The sequence below is a fragment of the Anabrus simplex genome, chromosome 1 (assembly GCF_040414725.1).
Source record: "Anabrus simplex isolate iqAnaSimp1 chromosome 1, ASM4041472v1, whole genome shotgun sequence".
Classification (NCBI taxonomy): Eukaryota; Metazoa; Arthropoda; class Insecta; order Orthoptera; family Tettigoniidae; genus Anabrus; species Anabrus simplex.
Genome location: NC_090265.1, coordinates 29035700 through 29058274, shown reverse-complemented (window position 1 = coordinate 29058274; position 22575 = coordinate 29035700). Strand labels below are relative to the sequence as shown.

The window sequence follows — 22575 nt, the reverse complement described above, 5'->3', positions numbered from 1 at the left end:
GCTGTGGAAATATATAGCTGTCTATCAATTAAGTAATACGTGGTTGCCAGCCATTAGGGATTTACATAGGTAGTTCCCCTCGCCTGTCCCTTCACTATTTTTATTTCATTTCAGTGTTTTCCAAATTTGTACATTCCTCATCGCCAGATATTGCATTCCAGTCTTGTAATAATTATGTCATACTTTCATATGTGTGCACTCCTGTTGTTATGTGACTCCCTCTCAGACTGATTCTGATGGTTCCGTGAGCTTCCACTTTGAACGCTAGCACTGTATCGCATCCAGTGATCCATCTGGTGATGAATGAATGTACCACTTCCACTTCTATTATAACGTCTAAATTCAAACCTCATTCCTTGAGAAGCCTTTATCGTGAACAGTCGAGATTTTCTTCTGAAGACGCAGAGCAAAGTTCTCTGCAAAAGGTAAAGAATTTCACCTTATTTTCTTGACACGGCATAAGCTCAAAAGCCTATATCATGTCTATAAGTACGGGCTGTGCAAGCATCAATGGCAACATTAATGCATTATAGTTTGGGTATTTATTGTGGTGGGTTATCTGGGTTCTGCTTAAAACTAAAATCACTACTCTAAAAGGCAGCATGATTTACTATACACTTCTTCTTCTTCTTCTTCTTCTTCTTCATCTCCTTCTTCTTCTTCTTCAAGTGCCATAAATCATCCTCCTGACGTTGGCGATCACCCTGGAGAAAGCATCGCCTTTTTTAACTATCAGTAACTTGAAGAGTTGTTCGGTGTTGTTAATGCAAGGCCAGTCTTTGATATTTTGGAGTCATGACATTGGTAGTCTACCAGCTCCTTGCTTGCCTTCTATCTATCTCTGTAATGTGAAATGTAGAAGCCCATACTTTCTACCTCGTAGAACATGGTCTAAATAAGCTGCTTTTATGGCCTTGATGATGTTTTCCAGCTTATGCTCAGCTGTAGCTCTCCTTAACACTTCATTATTGGTTACAAAATCTGTCCAGGCTATTCTGAGCATTCACCTATGTAACCACATTTCACAGGCCTGTAATCTGTTTGTGGAGGAAACTATACACTAAATTTATTAAACTACTATTTACAGTTATTTACAAGTTCACTCACATTTGAGATTTTCACTTAACACTGTTTTTTACTCATGAATGTAATCAAAACACACACAAACAGGCTTGTGGCACGTCAAGCTCCTGGTCTCCCCAACACAGCCTCTCACAGAGCAGTTCTATTCAGCTCATCGTACTTCGCATAATCAAGATGTCTTACTCACTATTGACACACTCCTGAATGACTTGTCACTGCTAGCAACAGTCTTGCCACTTACTCATGGCCAACTGAAGACTGACACCACGTTCCCACAGCTGTGCTCTTTATATAGGCCCGCGGGTAATTCTCATAGTTTCCACTTCCAGATCATTCTGGATGCCTTCTCCATTGTTAATCAGCTTCCAACTTCTTGTAAAAAGCTTCCTCATCACGATCTTCAACAGTTCGCTGGCGGTACTGTTTTGCTTGCTGCTGGCCCGGCACATATTTTCGCCACTGTGCCAGCACTGTAGCCTTGTCAGCCCCTCTACACTCTTGGCATTCATTGTCACATTATGGTTTGGACTATTTTGTTTATTTGCCTAATTGTGTGGGAGTTTTTTATAGTTCTATTTCCACATCGTCTGTATTGTGTTGGGTTTATCGTCAGCTTACAGTAAGCTTGGCGTGACATCACAGATCCCCCTGTGGGTGGGAGTGGTATTGTACGTCAACGGTACTCCTTGCTTGTCGTGAGAGGTGACTGAAAGGGGGACACCAGGGGGTCTAAGCTTGGAAGCATCCCAGCACCATTAGTGTTAAGAGTGGGTAGATTCCCAGTTGTACTTCCTCTCAAACCAATAATCACCACCACTTATATTAGTGTTAAGAAAGGATAATTGCTTAGTCTCAAATCAGTAATCACCAGGACCATTAGCGCTAATAGAGGATGGTTGCCCAGTTGTACTTCCTCTCAAGCAAGTAATCACTACCTGCACTTAGCCTGCAATAATCATTTAACTAACTGTGCATATTTTACAAAAATCTGTTCCGCAGTTCCTGAGAAAATGCGACAAGTCTGGCTGAGTGGCTCCGAAGGTAGAGTGCTGGCCTTCTGATCTCAACTTGGTGGGTTCAGTCCCAGCTCAGTACAGTGGTGTTTGAAGGTGTTAAAATATGTCAGCCTTGTGCTGGTAGATTTACTGGCATGTAAAAGAACTCTTATAGGATAAAATTCTGGAACTTAAGCATAAGAGCAGTTAGCAGGATGTTACATTAACTTGTTATTTTTGTAAAATGGGGCACAAGATTGTTTGATTTAGCACTGTTCATAGAGTGCCTTCTGTTGCTACTGCTGGCAGTGGACCACGTTATTTCAACCGTTTGCATCCTTAAGTTTTACTTCTTCCCCAGTATTCCTGCATTCATTTTCTGTGAGCCTCCTTTCTTTCAGTCCACATCTTGCCTGTTTTTAACTTTGGCTTTTCTTGGTATGCTCAATGTTTCTTCTGGAGAGGATCACATTCCTGGATATCTTCATGTGTGATCTCTGTAACTTAAAAGTCTTTTTAGAATTCGGTGAACCAGGGTCCCTTGGTTTTCTTGTTTACAAAGTAGGAAAAGATCCGATCCAGTCTCAGCGAGCACATACAGATTATGTGGCCATAAAAATTAATCCCCCTTTTCCTTTATCCTTTCCATATGCAGGTACTGTTTCATTGTTATGTTGTCTGTTTGTCTCCTACACTTACCATTTTCTGCAATTGGCCGAGGATTATTCTCAGGATTTTTCTTTCTTTAGCTTCTGACTTTCCAACTAGGTCCTTTCTGTTCAATGCAAGGCATTGTGCGACATACAGGACAAATGGCTGAAGAATAATGTCTAAGCTTGGCATTGGTGGATATTGATCTTTTGTTGTAGATATATAGTTAGCTGGCATGCCACTTCTATCTTGTTGATCCTATAGATGTGAATGCTTCTTACTCTGAGTTGTTGGGTACTATCCACTCGTCTAATTACTTAAACTTTTCTGCCCATTTGATTTTCCCCTGTTCTTTCCTTTTTTTTAATTTTTTTTCGTTTTGTCCATCACGTTTGACAATTTTTGCAGTATTTCTAGCCCTCTCTGCCTCCACACTCTGCCAGTATCTTTTCATCCTTTCATGTACTTCCTTTTTCTGCTCTTCTGTATAGGACTTCCCTTTTCTCACTAGCGTTTCCCCAGTCTCCTGCAAACTGCAGAACATTTTAACGAGTTGTCTAAATTGACTTCTGTCCACAATATAATCTTCGTCAAGTCCAACCTCACTTCTCGAAACCATTTCAGCTCTGTCTACTTCTTCCTGAAGAATTTAAAGATTCTCTTGATTAGTCTATTATTGTCCATGCTCAAGAAGTGTCCATAGAACTATAATATTCTCTTTCTCTTCAGTTCAACCACTCCTTCTGTTTTTCTTAGATACAATTCTTTGTTAGATTCGAGTCTCCTCTCCCTATGTTTTACATTTGGGCCCAGAATTTTTCTTAGCATTTTTCCTTCTCTCTTCCAGAGATCTTCAAGTCTATTATTACGTTGCACCGACACAGGTAGGTCTTATGGCGATGTTGGTATGGGAAAGGGCTAGGAGTGGGAAGGAAGCGGCCGTGACCTTAATTAAGGCATAAGGCATAATTGTTGGCATATTGCACGTCATTTCTGTTTGTATTTTATTTTGAGGTAAACACGCGAATGAAGTCCTATGAATTTGCTTCGTGTTATTTAGATTCATTTTCAGTTAACTTGGTGTCAATTGCAAACGAATATTAGTTTATAATAAAGTTTCTGTGTTTTCAATTGTTTTTGTTATTATTATTATTATTATTATTATTATTATTATTATTATTATTATTATTATTATTATTATTATTATTATTAACACTGTGTATGTATGTATGTATTGTTTTTTCTATCATGTAAAAGGAGTGTGTTCTTTGGTGTTGATGTACAGAATTTCCATACTTGTACTGACGTCTGCTTGTTCTGTATATAGAAAGCAGTTGACAGCAAATACAATTTTTGTATTTGTCTCTCTCAGTGTTAAAAATGCAACATTTGTGTGTCCATTGTAATGGGTTAATGTGTGTTTGTTAATCTCAAGGCTTTTTCATTGGCTAGGTTATGATAGTACAGCCAGGTGAAGATGTTGACCAACAGTTCTGGGGTGATAATGAGCTCGATTCAACGTCCCAGTCAGACATGGAACTATCAAAGTGTAACAGTGAACTGTGGCGAGAAAAAATTCCAGACATACCTCACTGCTCCTACTCGAAACGGGTAGGTACATTATTGATAAGATCTAGTCTATTGTTGTGTAAAATGGTATTACCATTAATAATGTATTATTATTACAGTATATGACAGTACAGTCAAAATAATTTATTGTGACAGCTTTCAATGACGTATTGGATATAACGGCAAAATGTAATAGTCCCATCTAAATCCTACACGAACACTGTATTTAAAATATTGCTTAGTTTGTCGTTGCTTATTACGACATAGGTATCCTATAAAATGGTGTATTTTTATCATATTCTTCGAGAAATGTATCGACTATAACATCCAATGTTTATTTTAGTTTGTAACACGTTTAGGGATTGCCAACAACAATGTAAAACTTATTTTCAAACTTTTGTTTTCAGTAGATCGTACTTTCCAAATAGCCTGTCAGTTAAATAGTCAAGGTGAGCATCGCTGTGAAGATGTCGCAAAAGAAAGGGAAAGTGTTTAATATTGAAGAAAACAAACCAAACCAAACCCCATGGCACTACAGCCCTTGAAGGGCCTTGGCCTACCAAGCGACCGCTGCTCAGCCCGAAGGCCTGCAGATTACGAGGTGTCGTGTGGTCAGCACGATGATTCCTCTCGGCCGTTATTCTTGGCTTTCTAGACCGGGTTAATATTGAAGAAAAGTCACAAATAATACGAAAATTTAAAAAATGGGGAAACAAAACGTCAGCATCACGAAGGAATTGTATGTTCACACACAATGATTTCTACAATTTGGAAGAAGAGAGAGAACATCTCATTTATTCACCAAGACCATGTGCGATATTGTTGTTGCTACTTCTTTCCTCACTTATTGTTTACCTGACATATTATTGCTGTACGTACTGTGTACAGTTCCACTCGACAAACACTGTATTTCAAGTATATTTCACTGATGTCTTTTGAAGTTTTTGGTTCATTCTGTTAGTTAACCATGTAAGTGTGCTGCCTGAAACGTACAGATATGACATTTCTAGCAACAAAAAAAGTTTGTGCTACTATCCCCTATAACAACTGTTGATTGACGATCCCTTCAAAATCGTTATAACCGGTTTCGACTGTAATTTGTTTAAATTTTTGTCCAGATAGTACTCGCTTTGATATGCAAAATCGTGATGCATTCCACATTTTTCCTAGTTTAGTAATGTAAGTCAAAAATATTGCATATTATAGTATTGAAAAAGGTGGACCTTTATGACATTAATTAAATAATTATTATTGTGATCACAATTCAGTAGAGATCAAAACCATGAAGTTTATTTCCTATGATATAAGCCAGTTATTGCAAGTGATTCCTGTGCCTGTGTAGCTATGCCAGAACAGAACATGTAATATTTGTGGTTTTTATGTAATTTAAGTAGTTTTTATAAAACTAGAGCAATTCCTAAAAGTATACATCTGGAGTCCTTCAAAGTAAATATGCTGCCTGAAATCAGAATTTAATTTTTTAAAAATAAAAAAAATAATGTATTTTCTCTCAATCTAATAATTTTCCAGGAAAAGTTTGTTTCTGTACTTCGTTCTGTGTACTCATCATCATTATTTTCATTTCCCCTTGCCCAGCTCCTGCCAGCACTTCACTGTTGTCTCTCCTTCCACCACTCCTCTTCAGTAATTGTATTCCAGTCCAACCTTCTTTTCTTTATACTGTCCTTGACCGAGTACATCCATCTTGCTCTGGGCCTCCCTCTTGCCCTCTTTCCTTCAAGTCTCTGATGCATACATTAATATAGGGGTATAGTATATCTTGTACATTAACTCTTTACATTTCATAGGAACTTCTCTGTTCCACACGACGTTCCTTACATTCTGGTAGAATGTACCCTTATGCTTCAATCAATCAATCATCAATCAATCAATCAATCAATCAATCAATCAATCAATCAATCAATCAATCAATCAATCAATCAATACTGATCTGCATTTAGGGCAGTCACCCAGGTGGCAGATTCCCTATCTGTTGTTTTCCTAGCCTTTTCCTAAATGATTTCAAAGAAATTGGAAATTCATTGAACATCTCCCTTGGTAAGTTATTCCAATCCCTAACTCCCTTTCCTATAAATGAATATTTGCCCCAGTTTGTCCTCTTGAATTCCAACTTTATCTTCATATTGTGATCTTTCCTACTTTCATAAACGCCACTCAAACTTATTCATCTACTAATGTCATTGCACGCCATCTCTCCGCTGACAGCTCAGAACATTCCACTTAGTCGAGCAGCTGTCCTTCTTTCTCTCAATTCTACCCAGCCCAAACTTCGCAACATTTTTGTAACGCTACTCTTTTGTCAGAAATCACCCAGAACAAATCAGGCTGCTTTACTTTGGATTTTTTCCAGTTCTTGAATCAGGTAATCCTGGTGAGGGTCCCATACACTGGAACCATACTCTAGTTGGGGTCTTACCAGAGACTTATATGCCCTCTCCTTTACATCCTTACTACAAACCCTAAACACCCTCATAACCATGTGCAGAGATCTGTACCCTTTATTTACAATCCCATTTATGTGATTACCCCAATGAAGATCTTTCCTTATATTATCACCTAGATACTTACAATGATCTCCAAAAGGAACTTTCACCACATCAACACAGTAATTAAAACTGAGAGGACTTTTCCTATTTGTGAAACTCACCACCTGACTTTTAACCCCGTTTATCAACATACCATTGCCTGCCGTCCATCTCACAACATTTTCGAGGTCACGTTGGAGTTGCTCACAATCTTGTAACTTATTTATTACTCTATAGAGAATAACATCATCCACAAAAAGCCTTACCTCTGATTCCACTCCTTTACTCATATCATTTATATATATAAGAAAACATAAAGTTTCGATAATACTGCCTTGAGGAATTCCCCTCTTAATTATTACAGGGTCAGATAAAGCTTCACCTACTCTAATTCTCTGAGATCTATTTTCTAGAAATATAGCAATCCATTCAGTCACTCTTTTGTCTAGTCCAATTGCACTCATTTTTGCCAGTAGTCTCCCATGATCCACCCTATCAAATGCTTTAGACAGGTCAATCGCGATACAGTCCATTTGACCTCCAGAATCCAAGATATCTGCTATATCTTGCTGGAATCCTACAAGTTGAGCTTCAGTGGAATAACCTTTCCTAAAACCGAACTGCCTTCTATCAAACCAGTTATTAATTTCACAAACATGTCTAATATAATCAGAAAGAATGCCTTCTCAAAGCTTACATACAATGCATGTCAAACTTACTGGCCTGTAATTTTCAGCTTTATGTCTATCACCCTTTCCTTTATACACAGCGGCTACTATAGCAACTCTCCATTCATCTGGTATAGCTCCTCCGACCAAACAATAATCAAATAAGTACTTCAGATATGGTATTATATCCCAACCCATTGTCTTTAGTATATCTCCAGAAATCTTATCAATTCCAGCCGCTTTTCTAGTTTTCAACTTTTGTATCTTATTGTAAATGTCATTATTATCATATGTAAATTTTAATACTTCTTTAGCCTTAGTCTCCTCCTCTATCTGGACATTATCCTTGTAAGCAACAATCTTTACACACTGCTGACTGAATACTTCTGCCTTTTGAAGATCCTCACATACACACTCCCCTTGTTCATTAATAATTCCTGGAATGTCTTTCTTGGAACCTGTTTCTGCCTTAAAATACCTATACATACCCTTCCATTTTTCACTAAAATTTGTATGACTGCTGATTATGCTTGCCATCATGTTATCCTTAGCTGCCTTCTTTGCTAGATTCAATTTTCTAGTAAGTTCCTTCAATTTCTCCTTACTTTCCCAGCCATTTCTAACTCTATTTCTTTCCAGTCTGCACCTCCTTCTTAGTCTCTTTATTTCTCCATTATAATAAGGTGGGTCTTTACCATTCCTTACCATCCTTAAAGGTACAAACCTGTTTTCGCATTCCTCAACAATTTCTGATTGCTGATCTCCTTCTCCAACTTGTATCTTGCATTATGTACTATCTGATAAAAATTAATTAAAATTAAGGGTACATTGTTAGTCTTATCAAAAAAACCTTCATGTTGGGCTTAGAATTAAATTTTCTATAAACATATGCATTTTCTTTGTAAATTGAATGGTTTGCCAGAAAATTGCTGTGTCAAAGGAACATTTCAAGAATGCAGCCAAGGGCACTCACACCTCAAGAATGGTGCAGCTGGTGGTTCAGGGTATAAATTGTTATTTGTATCCATTAGATGTACAAGTACAACAATCTTTATACTTTTGTACTCTGTGAGAGAAAATTTGGTAAGGTGGAGGTCAGTGAAAGGAAATCTAGAGGAAGCCAAAGTACAATAAATGTATGTCTCTGACCCTTAAAAGATAATACACTGCATAATCTGATAGAAGCACAGGTTCTGGAACAAGTACCAGGTGTATGCATAAGTTTTTGCCAGTTTTTGTGGTAAAGAAAACACATAATTTTCAAGAGAAATTCATTTTTTTGTTTATTCAAAACATTGGCCATCAGCTTCTACACATTTTGCCCATCATTCGGGTAAGTTATGAATACCCAATAACATTTCAAACGAAAATGTGGGTCCAGAATTAAATACCGGTAATGACTTGGAGGGTAGGAATAGGCGGTTCAAAATATTTCATCAGAACATTCAATGTCTTAAAAGTAAAATTTTAGAATTACAAGTAATTTTAAATTCAATACAGGATGTTATGTTTATCTGTTTGGATGAACATTGGTGTAATAATGATGAACTTGAACTCATTAATATTGAAGGTTATTATCTGGCAAGTAATTACAGTCGGGTTAATAAAGAGCATGGGGGAGTTTGTATTTTTGCTAAGTCAGGAATTGAATGTAAAGAAAGGAAGGATCTTGAAGTGCATAATTCTGAATTAGATTTTGAACTAACTTCAGTGGAATTTAAGCTTCCCTATGGTAAAAGGGTAATTCTGTTAACCGTGTACTGTTCACCGGATGCTGATGTGGAGATTTTCTTAGAAAAATTAGATCAAGTCCTTCATAACATTTTCGGTAGGAATAGCAGCGCAGAAGTAATACTTTGTGGTGATTTTAACATAGATTTTGCTGAAGAAAACCTTCCATCAACATCACAACTACTGCATGTTCTTCAAAGCTGTAATCTAAAACACTTAATTTTTACACCCACTCGGGTAACTGCCACCTCAGCTACAACGATAGACAACATTTGTATTAATTTCCATTGTTCTAAAATGCAAGCATCCAATATAAATTTTGGATTATCAGATCATCATGCTCAAATTTTACAACTAGAATTTGAGAATGCTAGCAAGCATTCAACCAAAATAAAGCAAGCACAATTAACTCGTTTTTTCTCTGCAGCTGCATGTGGCAGTTTCATTGAAAGCCTTAAACTTCAGACCTGGACTCCAATAACATTCGGTCATAGCATTGACCAAAAGTATAGAATTTGAATTTGAATTACATTTTCCAAAAAAACTTGCAGTAATTAATGAATCTTCAAAAAAGCCATGGATCACGAAGGGTATACGGATCTCAAGTCAAAAATGTAAATTACTAAGTAGATTAGCACAGCAGAGTTGTGACCAGTTTTTTTGTAAGTATGTTAAAAACTACAAATCAGTCTATCGAAGAGTTCTTAGGATGGCTAAGATAATGCACAATAACAAGAAAGTTAAAGAGTCGTGCAATAAATCACGAACCATATGGAAGGTAATCAAGGGAGAAACCAACAGACATGCAGTTGGAAATAAAGTTGATGCCATAAAAAATGATAAAGGAATACAAATGAATGACCCTCATCATTTGGCTAATTATATAAATGATTTCTTTCTATCCCTACCATACAAACTTGAAAATGCAAATAAATCAGATGTATTACCAGAACTCCCAACCTTTGTGCAAAACTCTATGCAGTTAACTCCAGTAACAGAACTGGAAGTTTTTAAAATCATACAATCTTTGAAGAACAAAACTTCCACAGGTGTAGATGAAGTTCCCACAAAACTCCCTATCTGGTACAGCCTTTAACTTATCTCATCAATGAATCATTTTCTAGTGGTCAGTTTCCTAATCTCCTAAAAATAGCTAAAGTTATCCCAGTCTTTAAAAGTGGAAACTTACACGATTTACATAACTACAGACCAATATCAATACTTACTGTTATTTCAAAAATACTTGAATGTGCTATGAAAGATCGGCTTACTAAATTTTTAATCAAATATAACTTGTTAAATAATGCACAACATGGGTTCAGAGCTGGCAGAAGTACTTTGTCTGCTTTATCACATTTTACACAGTTGGTCGTAAATGCTCTTGACAATGATGAAACTGTGATAGGACTATTTCTTGACCTTTCAAAGGCATTTGATACTGTTGATCATGAAATATTGTTGCACAAATTATATCAGATTGGAGTTAGAGGAATTGTTAATGACTGGTTTAGATCATACCTGAATAAACGATCCCAGTTTGTTGAAATTACACATTGTAACAGTAAAGGGCATAATGAGACATATCACTCTCAGGTAAAAAGCATAGACTTAGGTATTCCGCAGGGTAGTATTTTGGGGCCTGTTCGTTTCTTGATCTATGTGAATGACCTTCCTCACAATAATCAAGTAGAAACAGCAGTTCTGTATGCTGATGATACAAACATAATTATTAATAATCCTGACCCTATGTCTATAGAAACTACAGCAAATACAGTCCTGTCTAGGTTAGAATCATGGTTCAGGAAAAACAAATTAACATTGAACTTTAAAAAGACCCAATACATGGAATTCAAGGCATCTAACTACCATGACAAAACTGCAAAAAAACACAACCTTATATTAAATGCAAATGCAATTGAAAATATGTTGACCACAAAATTTTTAGGTGTCCATATAGATGAAAAATTAAGATGGGATTGTCATATTAAAAACATTGGGAAGTCTCTGAGTTCTGTTTGTTTTGCCGTAAGGATTTTGTCTAATAGTTGTAGTGAAGAATATGTTACAATGGCATATTTTGGATATTTCCATTCAGTCATCACTTATGCTATTGGTCTCTGGGGCTGTTACAAATCAAATCTTGATGTTATTTTTCGAATACAGAAACGAGCTATCAGAATTATATTGAGACATAACAGGTTAGATCATTGCAGACCATTATTTAAGAGACTAAGGATACTCCCAGTACCAAGTATATACATCATGCAATGCATTCTACACGTGAAAAAAAATATTGATCACTTCAGAAAGAATTTTGACAATCACAATTACCAGACGCGAACAAGAAATAATATTTTTATCGAACACAAGAGTAAAACCATTGCCTTGAGACATGTAGACTCTGTTGGAATCAGATTGTATAATAAGCTTCCAAATACGATTAAAGATATTAGTCCCATCAGTTCATTTACCACAGCTTTAAAAAATCTCCTGCTGAGTAGCTGCTTCTACAGTACAGAAGAATACATGATGAAGTGCTGGTAATGATGCTACTACTTATTAACTTGTAATCTAGTATATAGCCTTAAAAATATGTTAATGTCACATTGACTATGTTCACATTATTAACACCACACCAATATATTTTTATTTTGTCTTGTAAATATTGGTTATTAATATTATTTTAAAAAATTAAGATGTGCTGCCCTAACATTGAGGTATGTGGTGTTTCTGTTCTTCTTCTTTTTCAAAATGTTCATTGTTGTGCATATATTATTGTTAGTATTAGGAAATCACTTGACAACTCCTATACTGTTGGCATATTTCAAAATATGTAATTGTACAGTCTATGGAAGCTAAATAAATGAATGAATGAATGAATGAATGAATGAATGAATGAATGAATGAATGAAGTACGGTGGGTGTGGAAGGATGTCCCATCCAAGCGATTTCAAGGTGCCTTTCACTGGTTTTGCTGTGTGAGATGGCGCATTGTCGTGTAACAAAATCACTTAGCCATGTCTTCTGGTCCATTCTAGTCATTTTTTGATCAATGCGTGATTTAAATTAATAGTTTATTGGCAATAGCGTTGTGCATGAACGGTTTTGCCAGGCTTCAAGATTTCATAATACACAATACTGTTCTGTCCCACCAGACACAAAACATGGTTTTTCACATTGAAATCACTACGTTTAAACTGTCTCACATGCTCTAATTGATGGAGCGTATTCACCATATGTTTCTACCAGCAAACAATGACTTTCCACAACCTTTTTCTTTTGATTAAATAAGAAAAGCAATGTGTGCTGCAAATGTTCTTTTTCAAACACAAACATCGACATGATCACTGAACGATACAACACGGACGCTAGTATTTGGTGAACTCAACTTGTGTGTGTTGGTAGGTTCATGTCATTGCAAGTGATAAAAATCATTGTTGTCGGTATTGAAGAAACTGAATGTAGGATGCTAAAGGGTTTAATGTGTCACCTATTCAATACATATAAATTTTTAAACATTAGGAATTTATTATTAATTCCATTTGAGACATGTTTTGCCCTTCATTGAGGGCATCATCAGTCAAATTACCTCCTCAAGGCAAAAATCAGGTATCTGATTAGTAATTAAATTATAAACATTAAGATACATTACAATGGGAAAAATTAAGCAACCAAGAAAAATTTTGTTCACTGGTGATATAGTTTATAGACATAGTAGCCAGCACCAATGCGTAAAATCACTGGGTATTTTAGCAGAGTCCAGCTGTGGTGTTCCGAAGAATAATTGACGCACTCGTTAGAAAATCATAGGAAATTATAAAGTTTATACAAATATTTACATTGAAACAGTCGGGAGAGAAAGGGTATAAGTATCTGGCGTCAATGTTCGTAACATTAATTACTGCCGTTGGTTGAACGATTACAGGTTGACTGGGTAACTACACAGTAAATTTACAATATCCAATTGAACAGTTGAGAAATTACAGCTTATATACATATTTACAAGAGAGCAGCTTGGTGAGAAAGGGTATAAAGATGTCTAGCATCAAGTGCGTCCCGTTGTTTTAGTCGTTGGATGACAATTGCAAGATTTTTGCCTTGAGGAGGTAATTTGACTGATGATGCCCTCAATGAAGGGCGAAACATGTCTCAAATGGAATTAATAATAAATTCCTAATGTTTAAAAATGTATATGTATTGAATAGGTGACACATTAAACCCTTTAGCATCCTACATTCAGGTTCATGTCAGACAAACAAACTGACGTATGTGTCATATTCATGTGCTGCGTATTGTTCACTAGCGCCATCTCTTAGTGAAACCGGAAAAGACTTATGCATACACACAGTAACATTTTCTGGCTTCAGTCTTCATGTAGAGGTTGAAAAGAGAGATGAACTTTTTGTGTATGCAAACCTCACCAGGTGGGCTGGAAAAACTTGTGATGAAGGGACAAGCTATTCGACTAAGTGGTATGTTTCGAGCTGGCCAGTAGAGAGATGGCATGGAATAACATATATACATACACATTTATTTATCGGTGTCAAAGATAGGGCTCTAACTAGTAGACGAATAAGCGTAAGTGGAGTTTTTAAAAGTAGGAACGATCATAATATGAAGATGAAGTTTAAATTTAAGAAAGGGGAATTAGGGATTGGAATAATTTACCAAGGGAGATGTTCAGTAAATTTCCAACCTCTTTGAAATCATTAAAGAAAAAGTAGGTAAACAACAGATAGGGAATCTGCCACCTGGGCGACAACCCTAAACGTAGATCAGTGTTGAATGATTCATTTGAAAGAGAGGGTGATCAGAGATGAGTTGTTATAGAACTGTTTACTGTTGTTACTAACAGTGCACAAATCTAATTAAGTCTGTCTTGAATGTAGATGAAGCTGCGGAAACTGCTAGTAAGTAAAAAAAAAAAAAAAAAACCTATATTATATCAGTTCATATAAAACTAGAAAAGGATAAACATAATGACAGATCAGTATGGTGTTAAAAAAAGTAACAACCACAATGGTTCCACCTAATCAATAGTGTTTATTTGCCTAAGACAAATTAAATCCTGTAGAACATGTTTTGTCTACTTTGTGGACATCTTCAACTACATATGTTTAAGCGTATTGCATAATTAACAAGGACACATTCTTACTACCTTAATGTTAAAAACACACGTTGACAACATTTTAAAAAATTATACTAAAAAGTATGTGTCATGGAAAAAAGTGTGAGGGAGCATTCATGGATGAAAAGGGAATATGGTACATAAACTAATTCTCACTAAAATATCTTCTTAATAAAAATAGCTTAAAGCTAAAAAGTTTACCATTGTCACTGTTCATATGTTCTGTAAAAACTTCTTGTAAAATCTTCCTAGCAAATCTAGCTGCAATTCACTAGGCCTGAGCGCACGCTTATTTGGTGTCCTTCTTAACAACACTACTCTTGTTGTTGTGTATGAAAGGGGCCTTGTTGATAAATCTTGTAATTGTCCTGTATTTAACTGCTGGCAAATTTAGATGGTGGCTTGCAACCAGTTCTTCTGATCTCCCTGAGTTAGTTATCTAATATAATTTTGAGGAGTGATTGTACGGTCCATGCCTTAGCTCTCTGCCTAGTATTGTACTGTAGCTAGATTTGCTATGAAGATTTTACAAGAAGTTTTTATATAATATATGAACAGTGACAATGGCAAACTTTTTAGCTTTAAGTTATTTTTATTAACAAGATATTTTAGTGAGAATTAGTTAATGTACGATATTCCCTCTTCATTGATGAATCCTTCCACCTTTTCTCCATGACACGTACTTTTTAGTGTACCGGTAATTAAGTTAATTTTTTTAACATGTTCCTTGCGGTTCAGTCACCGTGTGTCCCGAAGCATGTTACTCTTATCCATCGGTGCGAACTTCCCAAAATTGCGGAGTAAGTAACTACGTCCTAGTTACAAATTTCTGATTTTTTTTCTTTTTTTTCTGCTAGTTGTTTTACGTCGCACCGACACAGATAGGTCTTTTGGCGACGATGAGATGGGAAAGGCCTAGGAATGGAAAGGAAGCGGCCGTGGCCTTAATTAAGGTACAGCCTCAGCATTTGCCTGGTGTGAAAATGGGAAACCACGGAAAACCATCTTCAGGGCTGCCGACAGTGGGGTTCGAACCCACTATCTCCCGATTACTGGATACTGACCGCACTTAAGCGACTGCAGCTATCGAGCTCGGTAATTTCTGATTATTAATGGTGACATAGTGTTCCTATTGAAGTTAAGGATTGAGGCATTCTGCTAGTTTCAATCGGCCCACCGGTGACCCAAAGGATTCTTTTGCATCTTCCATTCATATCGCTTTGGGTCACCCTGTGTTCGGATTGTTGTCTAACCTATATTATACGTGGCAATCGCTTGCGCGGTTATGGCGAATGAAGCTTACAACGTTGCTGCCTTCAGACGGCAGATTGTTAATTAATACGAGGAGTACCACCCTTCTGACATCTCGTGTAACCTATTCCTTTCTATATTGCTCTCAGGTAAGTGACTATAAGTTTTCACATATTTATTTATTGGAGTAGTTATTGATATGTTTATTATCTTCAATAGATAATATTTACAAACAAGTTCAGGGAACTGGAAATCAAGTAGGGATGACATAAAATTGTTAGTGTTGAACTGTAGAAGTATTGTAAAGAAAGGAATAGAATTAAGTAATTTAATAGATATATATTTACCAAATATTGTAATAGGAGTTGAATCATGGCTGAGAAATGATATAATGGATGTAGAAATTTTCTCACGGCACTGGAGTGTGTATCGTAGAGATAGGATAGGAATGGTGGGAGGGGGAGTGTTCATTCTGGTGAAAGAAGAATTTGTAAGCTACGAAAAAGTTAAAGATGAGACACATGAAATTCTAGGTGTAAGACTCATTTCTAAAGATAATAGGCAACTTGATATATATGGAGTGTACAGATCGGGAAAGGGTAGCACTGACGCGGATTCGGAATTATTTGATACGATAGTCAGCTATGTGGGAAACGACATGGAAAGAAATGTGATTGTAGCGGGTGATCTGAATTTGCCAGATGTCAATTGGGAAGGAAATGCAATTGACAGGAAGCATGACCAACAAATGGCAAATAAGTTAATATGGGAAGCACAGCTGATTCAGAAAGTGATGGAACCAATCAGAGGGAAAAATATCCTGGATGTCGTGCTGATAAAACCAGATGAGCTCTATAGGGAAACTGAAGTAATAGATGGTATTAGTGATCATGAAACTGTTTTTGTGGTAGTTAAAAATAAATGCGATAGAAAGGAAGGTCTTAAAAGTAGGACTGTTAGGCAGTACCATATGGCTGATAAAGCAGGCACGAGGCAGTTTCTAAAAAGTAACTATGATCGGTGGAAAACGGTAAATAAAAATGTAAACAGACTCTGGGATGGGTTTAAAGAAATTGTTGAGGAATGCGAAAATAGGTTTGTACCTTTAAGGGTGGTAAGGAATGGTAAAGACCCACCTTATTATAATAGAGAAATAAAGAGACTAAGAAGGAGGTGCAGACTGGAAAGAAATAGAGTTAGAAATGGCTGTGGAAGTAAGGAGAAATTGAAGGAACTTACAAGAAAATTGAATCTAGCAAAGAAGGCGGCTAAGGATAACATGATGGCAAGCATAATTGGCAGTCATACAAATTTTAGTGAAAAATGGAAGGGTATGTATAGGTATTTTAAGGCACAAACAGGTTCCAAGAAGGACATTCCAGGAATAATTAATGAACAAGGGGAGTGCGTATGTGAGGATCTTCAAAAGGCAAAAGTATTCAGTCAGCAGTATGTACAGATTGTTGGTTACAAGGATGATGCCGAGATAGAGGAGGAGACTAAGGCCAAAGAAGTAATAAAATTTACATATGATAACAATGACATTTACAATAAGATACAAAATTTGAAAACTAGAAAAGCAGCTGGAATTGATCATATTTCTGGGGATATACTAAAGACAATGGGTTGGGATATAGTACCATATCTGAAGTACTTATTTGATTATTGTTTGGTCAGAGGGGCTATACCAGATGAATGGAGAGTTGCTATAGTAGCCCCTGTCTATAAAGGAAAGGGTGATAGACATAAAGCTGAAAATTACAGGCCAGTAAGTTTGACATGCATTGTATGTAAGCTTTGGGAAAGCATTCCTTCTGATTATATTAGACATGTTTGTGAAATTAATAACTGATTCGATAGAAGGCAATTCGGTTTTAGGAAAGGTTATTCCACTGAAGCTCAACTTGTAGGATTCCAGCAAGATATAGCAGATATCTTGGATTCTGGAGGTCAAATGGACTGTATCGCGATTGACTTGTCTAAAGCATTTGATAGGGTGGATCATGGGAGACTACTGGCAAAAATGAGTGCAATTGGACTAGACAAAAGAGTGACTGAATGGGTTGCTATATTTCTAGAAAATAGATCTTGGAGAATTAGAGTAGGTAAAGCTTTATCTGACCCTGTAATAATTAAGAGGGGAATTCCTCAAGGCAGTATTATCGGAACTTTATGTTTTCTTATATATATAAATGATATGAGTAAAGGAGTGGAATCGGAGGTAAGGCTTTTTGCGGATGATGTTATTCTCTATAAAGTGATAAATAAGTTACAAGATTGTGAGCAACTCCAACGTGACCTCGAAAATGTTGTGAGATGGACAGCAGGCAATGGTATGTTGATAAACAGGGTTAAAAGTCAGGTTGTGAGTTTCACAAATAGGAAAAGTCCTCTCAGTTTTAATTACTGCGTTGATGGGGTGAAAGTTCCTTTTGGGGATCATTGTAAGTATCTAGGTGTTAATATAAGGAAGGATCTTCATTGGGGTAATCACATAAAAGGGATTTAAAAAAAAGGGTACAGATCTCTGCACATGGTTATGAGGACGTTTAGGGGTTGTAGTAAGGATGTAAAGGAGAGTGCATATAAGTCTCTGGTAAGACCCCAACTAGAGTATGGTTCCAGTGTATGGGACCCTCACCAGGATTACCTGAGTCAAGAACTGGAAAAAATCCAAAGAAAAGCAGCTCAATTTGTTCTGGGTGATTTCTGACAAAAGAGTAGTGTTACAAAAATGTTGCAATGTTTGGGTTGGGAAGAATTGAGAGAAAGAAGAAGAGCTGCTCCACTAAGTGGTATATCTTAGAATTGCAGGTAATCAACTCCATTTTCCGTATCAAAATTTAATCACTAAGTTTTACAATATTTAAAATTCTTCCACCGTTTTGATACTTTTTTTGCCTTTGGCAAATTTTTTTTTATTTGTCAACAGTACATTTTTTTCCTTATTTAGGAACATCCTCAGCTGTTATTGTAGCTTAGGTGAATTGCTAAGATTTAAAATACATTAATTTGCAGGTACGGTACATTGATTCATTTAGAAACTACCGAAATTACCAATTAAATTAAAAGCAATGTAGGGTTAGTGTGTTAATAATATGAGAGCGGATGATTACATAGTTGGTCAGCTTAAAAACTACGTCTATTCATTTGAATAGTTGTTAAAAATTTCATTTTTTTACATTAAAAAAGTCTGTTTGCAGTTAAAAGTTTAAAAAAATATTTGACATCGTAACACTGTTCAAATAATTGAATTTTTTATCTTACCTGGAAGGAACAGAAGATAAAAAATTCAATCATTTGAACAGTGTTACGAAGTCAAATATTTTTTTAAACTTTTAACCGCAAACAGACTTTTTTAATGTAACAAAATGAAATTTTTAACAACTATTCAAATGAATAGACAGTTTTAAGCTGACCAACTATGTAATCATCCGCTCTCACATTATTAACACACTAACCCTACATTGTTTTTAATTTAATTGGTAATTTCAGTAGTTTTTAAATGAATCAATGTACCGTACCTGCAAATTAATGTATTTTAAATCTTAGCAATTCACCTAAGCTACAATAACAGCTGAGGATGTTCCTAAATAAGGAACGAAACATGTACTGTTGACAAATAAAAAAAATTTTGCCAAAGGCAAAAAAAGTATCAAAACGGTGGAAGAATTTTAAATATTGTAAAACCTAGTAAGTGGTATGTTCCGAGCTGTCAGCGGAAAGATGGCGTGGAATGACATTAGTAGATGAATAAGTTTGAATGGCATTTATAAAAGTAAGAAAGATCATAATATGAAGATAAAGTTGGAATTCAAGAGGAAATCTGCGGCAAATATCCATTTATAGGAAGGGGAGTTAGGGATTGGAATAACTTACCAAGGGAGATGTTCAATAAATTTCCAATTTCTTTGAAATCATTTAGGAAAAGGCTAGGAAAGCAACAGATAGGGAATCTGCCACCTGGGCAACTGCCCTAAATGCAGATCAGTATTGATTGATGATAGTATTGATTGATTGATTAACCAAAACCAAATTGACAACACACATCAGCTTTCATTCTTCCAGTTTCAATTTCACGTATCACATGCTGACACACCGGTGGCACAGAAAAGAAAGAGGTTTAGGACGGCACTAGTTCCCAGATGAATTGCTCATGATTTGAAACAAAGTGATGACAGTGACGGTGATTTTTTTTCCAGTATCTGATGATTACCCTACGTACAGCCTCGTCTTTTGTGATATTATATTGTTACTAAGCATAATATGAAAATAATTAACATACGCCTATCATATTCCCATAAAAACAGATCAATGAACGAGAAACTAACATTTATTCCAGTGTCATTTCTGGGTCACGCACTTCTTGAATCGGAAAACTGTCACATAGGTAAATACATCGGAATGTCTCCTCAACAATAATGCACTCAACAAGTGTTCCAGCATTGTTTTGGATTTCATAGCAGGGACTAACCAAAGTCAAATTCGTCAGGTCACCGGTGACCCAAACCGATAATAACTAAAGGCAGCATCGGGTCACGGGTGGGCCAATACAACGTAAAATTAAGTCATCAAAATTAACTGCTGTAGGGAACGTGTTAAATGTTTTCAATGTGTGTTTTTAACATTAAGATAGTAAGAATGTGTCCCTGTTAATTATACAATTTGCCTAAACATATGTAGCTGAAGACGTCTAGAAAGTAGATTAAACATATTCTACAGGTTTTAATTTGCCTTGGGCAAGGATTAGGTGGAACCATTGTGGGTTTTACTTCTTTTAACAGTGTATGACATCAATACAGAAAATGCGGATGATTGCTTGCAAGGTCATTGTGGGACGAGGGCACAGTAGAGAAAAGAGACAAGGGCAAACCTGAAAACACAGATGTTTGGGAAGGGGGAGCATCAGAGAGATGAGACAAGGACAAACATTGAAAACACAAGAAGAAATGGACAGTCTCCACATCTTCAAACACTGCAATCTACAAATAGATGGGCTCTCTCTTGATCATTCCCAGATTTTCTATATCCATTTCTTCTCACCTCCTGACAAGCTCATTTCTGCTTCCTAGCCTTATCAGGAGGGCGGGCTTCAACACTCACTGAGGGGCCATCTTGACGGATCTTCACTATGGATGAGGAAAGTGTACGATAAGAAGAAATTCAGAAGGGAAGAGACAAAAAGATAAAGATGAACACAGGTGGTGGAGGATGCAGATGAAGATTACACCCACGGTCTGTCATAAGAGGCGACTAAGAGGTGCAACCATGAGACTACTTGTAGTTAGTACCATTATGTGCAGAACACTATGGGTTCACATTACTTGCAGCTAGTACCACCATTATGCAATGAACACCATGGTTGACTTTATTTGCAATTAGTACTACTACATGTGCCTGATTGTGCTCCCTTTTAGAGTAATAATCACTACTACCTAAGGAATACGAACCGCTACAGCCTCCAGCTGGGTCTTTGATTAGTATCAACGGGGGAGGATTACTATGGGAGTAGTGCCATTATGTGTTACCTGTGAGTGGTGACATTTTATGTGACATTATTTGTGAATATTACCTCCATGCAAAAAATGCCATGAGTCTATGTTACCTGTGATTAGTGCCATTGAGAGGGGCCGGTGACCTGGATTTATAATAATAATATTATTTGCCTTACGTACCACTAACTACTTTTATGGTTTTCAGAGATGCCAAGGTGCCAGACTTTAGTCCAGCAGGAGTTCTTTCACACGCCAGTAAATATACCAACACTGAACCCCTTCAAATACCACCGGACTGAGCCAGGATTGAGCCTGCCAAGTTGGGGTCAACCGTCTGAGCCACTCAGCCTGGCTGACCTGGATTTTGAACCCCTTTAGATAATAAGCATCATCCCAGTAACTAGGGCGTTGTGAATTTGATCCACTGATTGTTTTTGTTTCACAATCATTTTTCTTTTTTCATTATTATTTGTTTTAGATTTAATCAGTGGATACATTTTGAAGTTACTTTTTTCATTTCATTGCACCCCGTGCCATTAAGGGCTGATGACCAGCTGTTAGGTCCCTTTAAACGACAATCATCATCATGAACACAGGTGGTAAAAGACTAGGACCACAAAAGAGAACATGAAATTACCATAGCATGTTTGTTCTGTTTCAGAAGAAGGAATTTTCAGGCCCACCAGCCCGGAAGAGACGACGTGTCAAGCACAGGTGGCAGCCTTCCTCTTCTCTGTACTCGAAAGCTATTTTAAGGTGCCACAATAAGCCAGGGAATAACAGAATACAGACCTCGTTCAACGAAAGACTGATTCGGTTTAGGAAAATGCCGCACCCAGCGTCTCTCACCAACACGTACAGCTCGTCGACGGAGTCGGACACCACGGTGATCAACCCTCTTTCCAGTGAGTACAGTACAATATTATTTGAAACATTTCCCAGCCTCTTTTGGTTCCAGAATTTGCAGACATAAGACTTTCCTTTATATCCCAGGACCATTACTCCTTATTCAAACTACTGGAGACACTGCAATAATGCTGGTGTCAAATCAGAGGAGGAGTAGATGTTTGATACTTGTGTTCCTTTTACAAACCAGGAGTCTCATAATGTGAAAGATGTAACTTTAGAAGGTCTTCTCATCTTCTGTCCCTAACTGGCATTTGGTCTGAGTCAACTGTTGTGGGTGCCACTGAATGTTGGATCTTTTCTTAAGCTGTTTCCATGCTCTAGAGTCTGTGGCCATAATTCTAGCATTGTCAAGGTTAAACCTGCGATTTCTCAAATCATAATAACTTGTAGGCCCTGTTTGTTTGTTTGTTTGTTTGTTTGTTTGTTTGTTTGTTTGTTTGTTTGTTTGTTTGTTTGTTTGTTTGTTTGTTTGTTTGTTTGTTTGTTTTTGTTTTTGTTTTTTGTGCCATTCACTGAACTTTCCACCAAGTGGGTCTGTTTTTCCATAGC

General features: G+C 36.7%; 1 protein-coding gene across 1 annotated transcript in view; it reads left to right on the top strand.

Moving 5' to 3' along the window:
- The first annotated feature begins 1968 nt into the window (after window positions 1-1968).
- Window positions 1969-22575, top strand: part of LOC136860081 (E3 ubiquitin-protein ligase Mdm2) — a 43478-nt gene continuing 22871 nt past the window's right edge. The window contains exons 1-3 of the mRNA XM_067138735.2: window positions 1969-2007; window positions 4182-4340; window positions 21779-22022. Coding sequence (XP_066994836.1) covers window positions 4185-4340; window positions 21779-22022 — 400 coding nt within the window. The 5' untranslated portion in view covers window positions 1969-2007; window positions 4182-4184. The remainder of the gene's footprint in view (window positions 2008-4181; window positions 4341-21778; window positions 22023-22575) is intronic.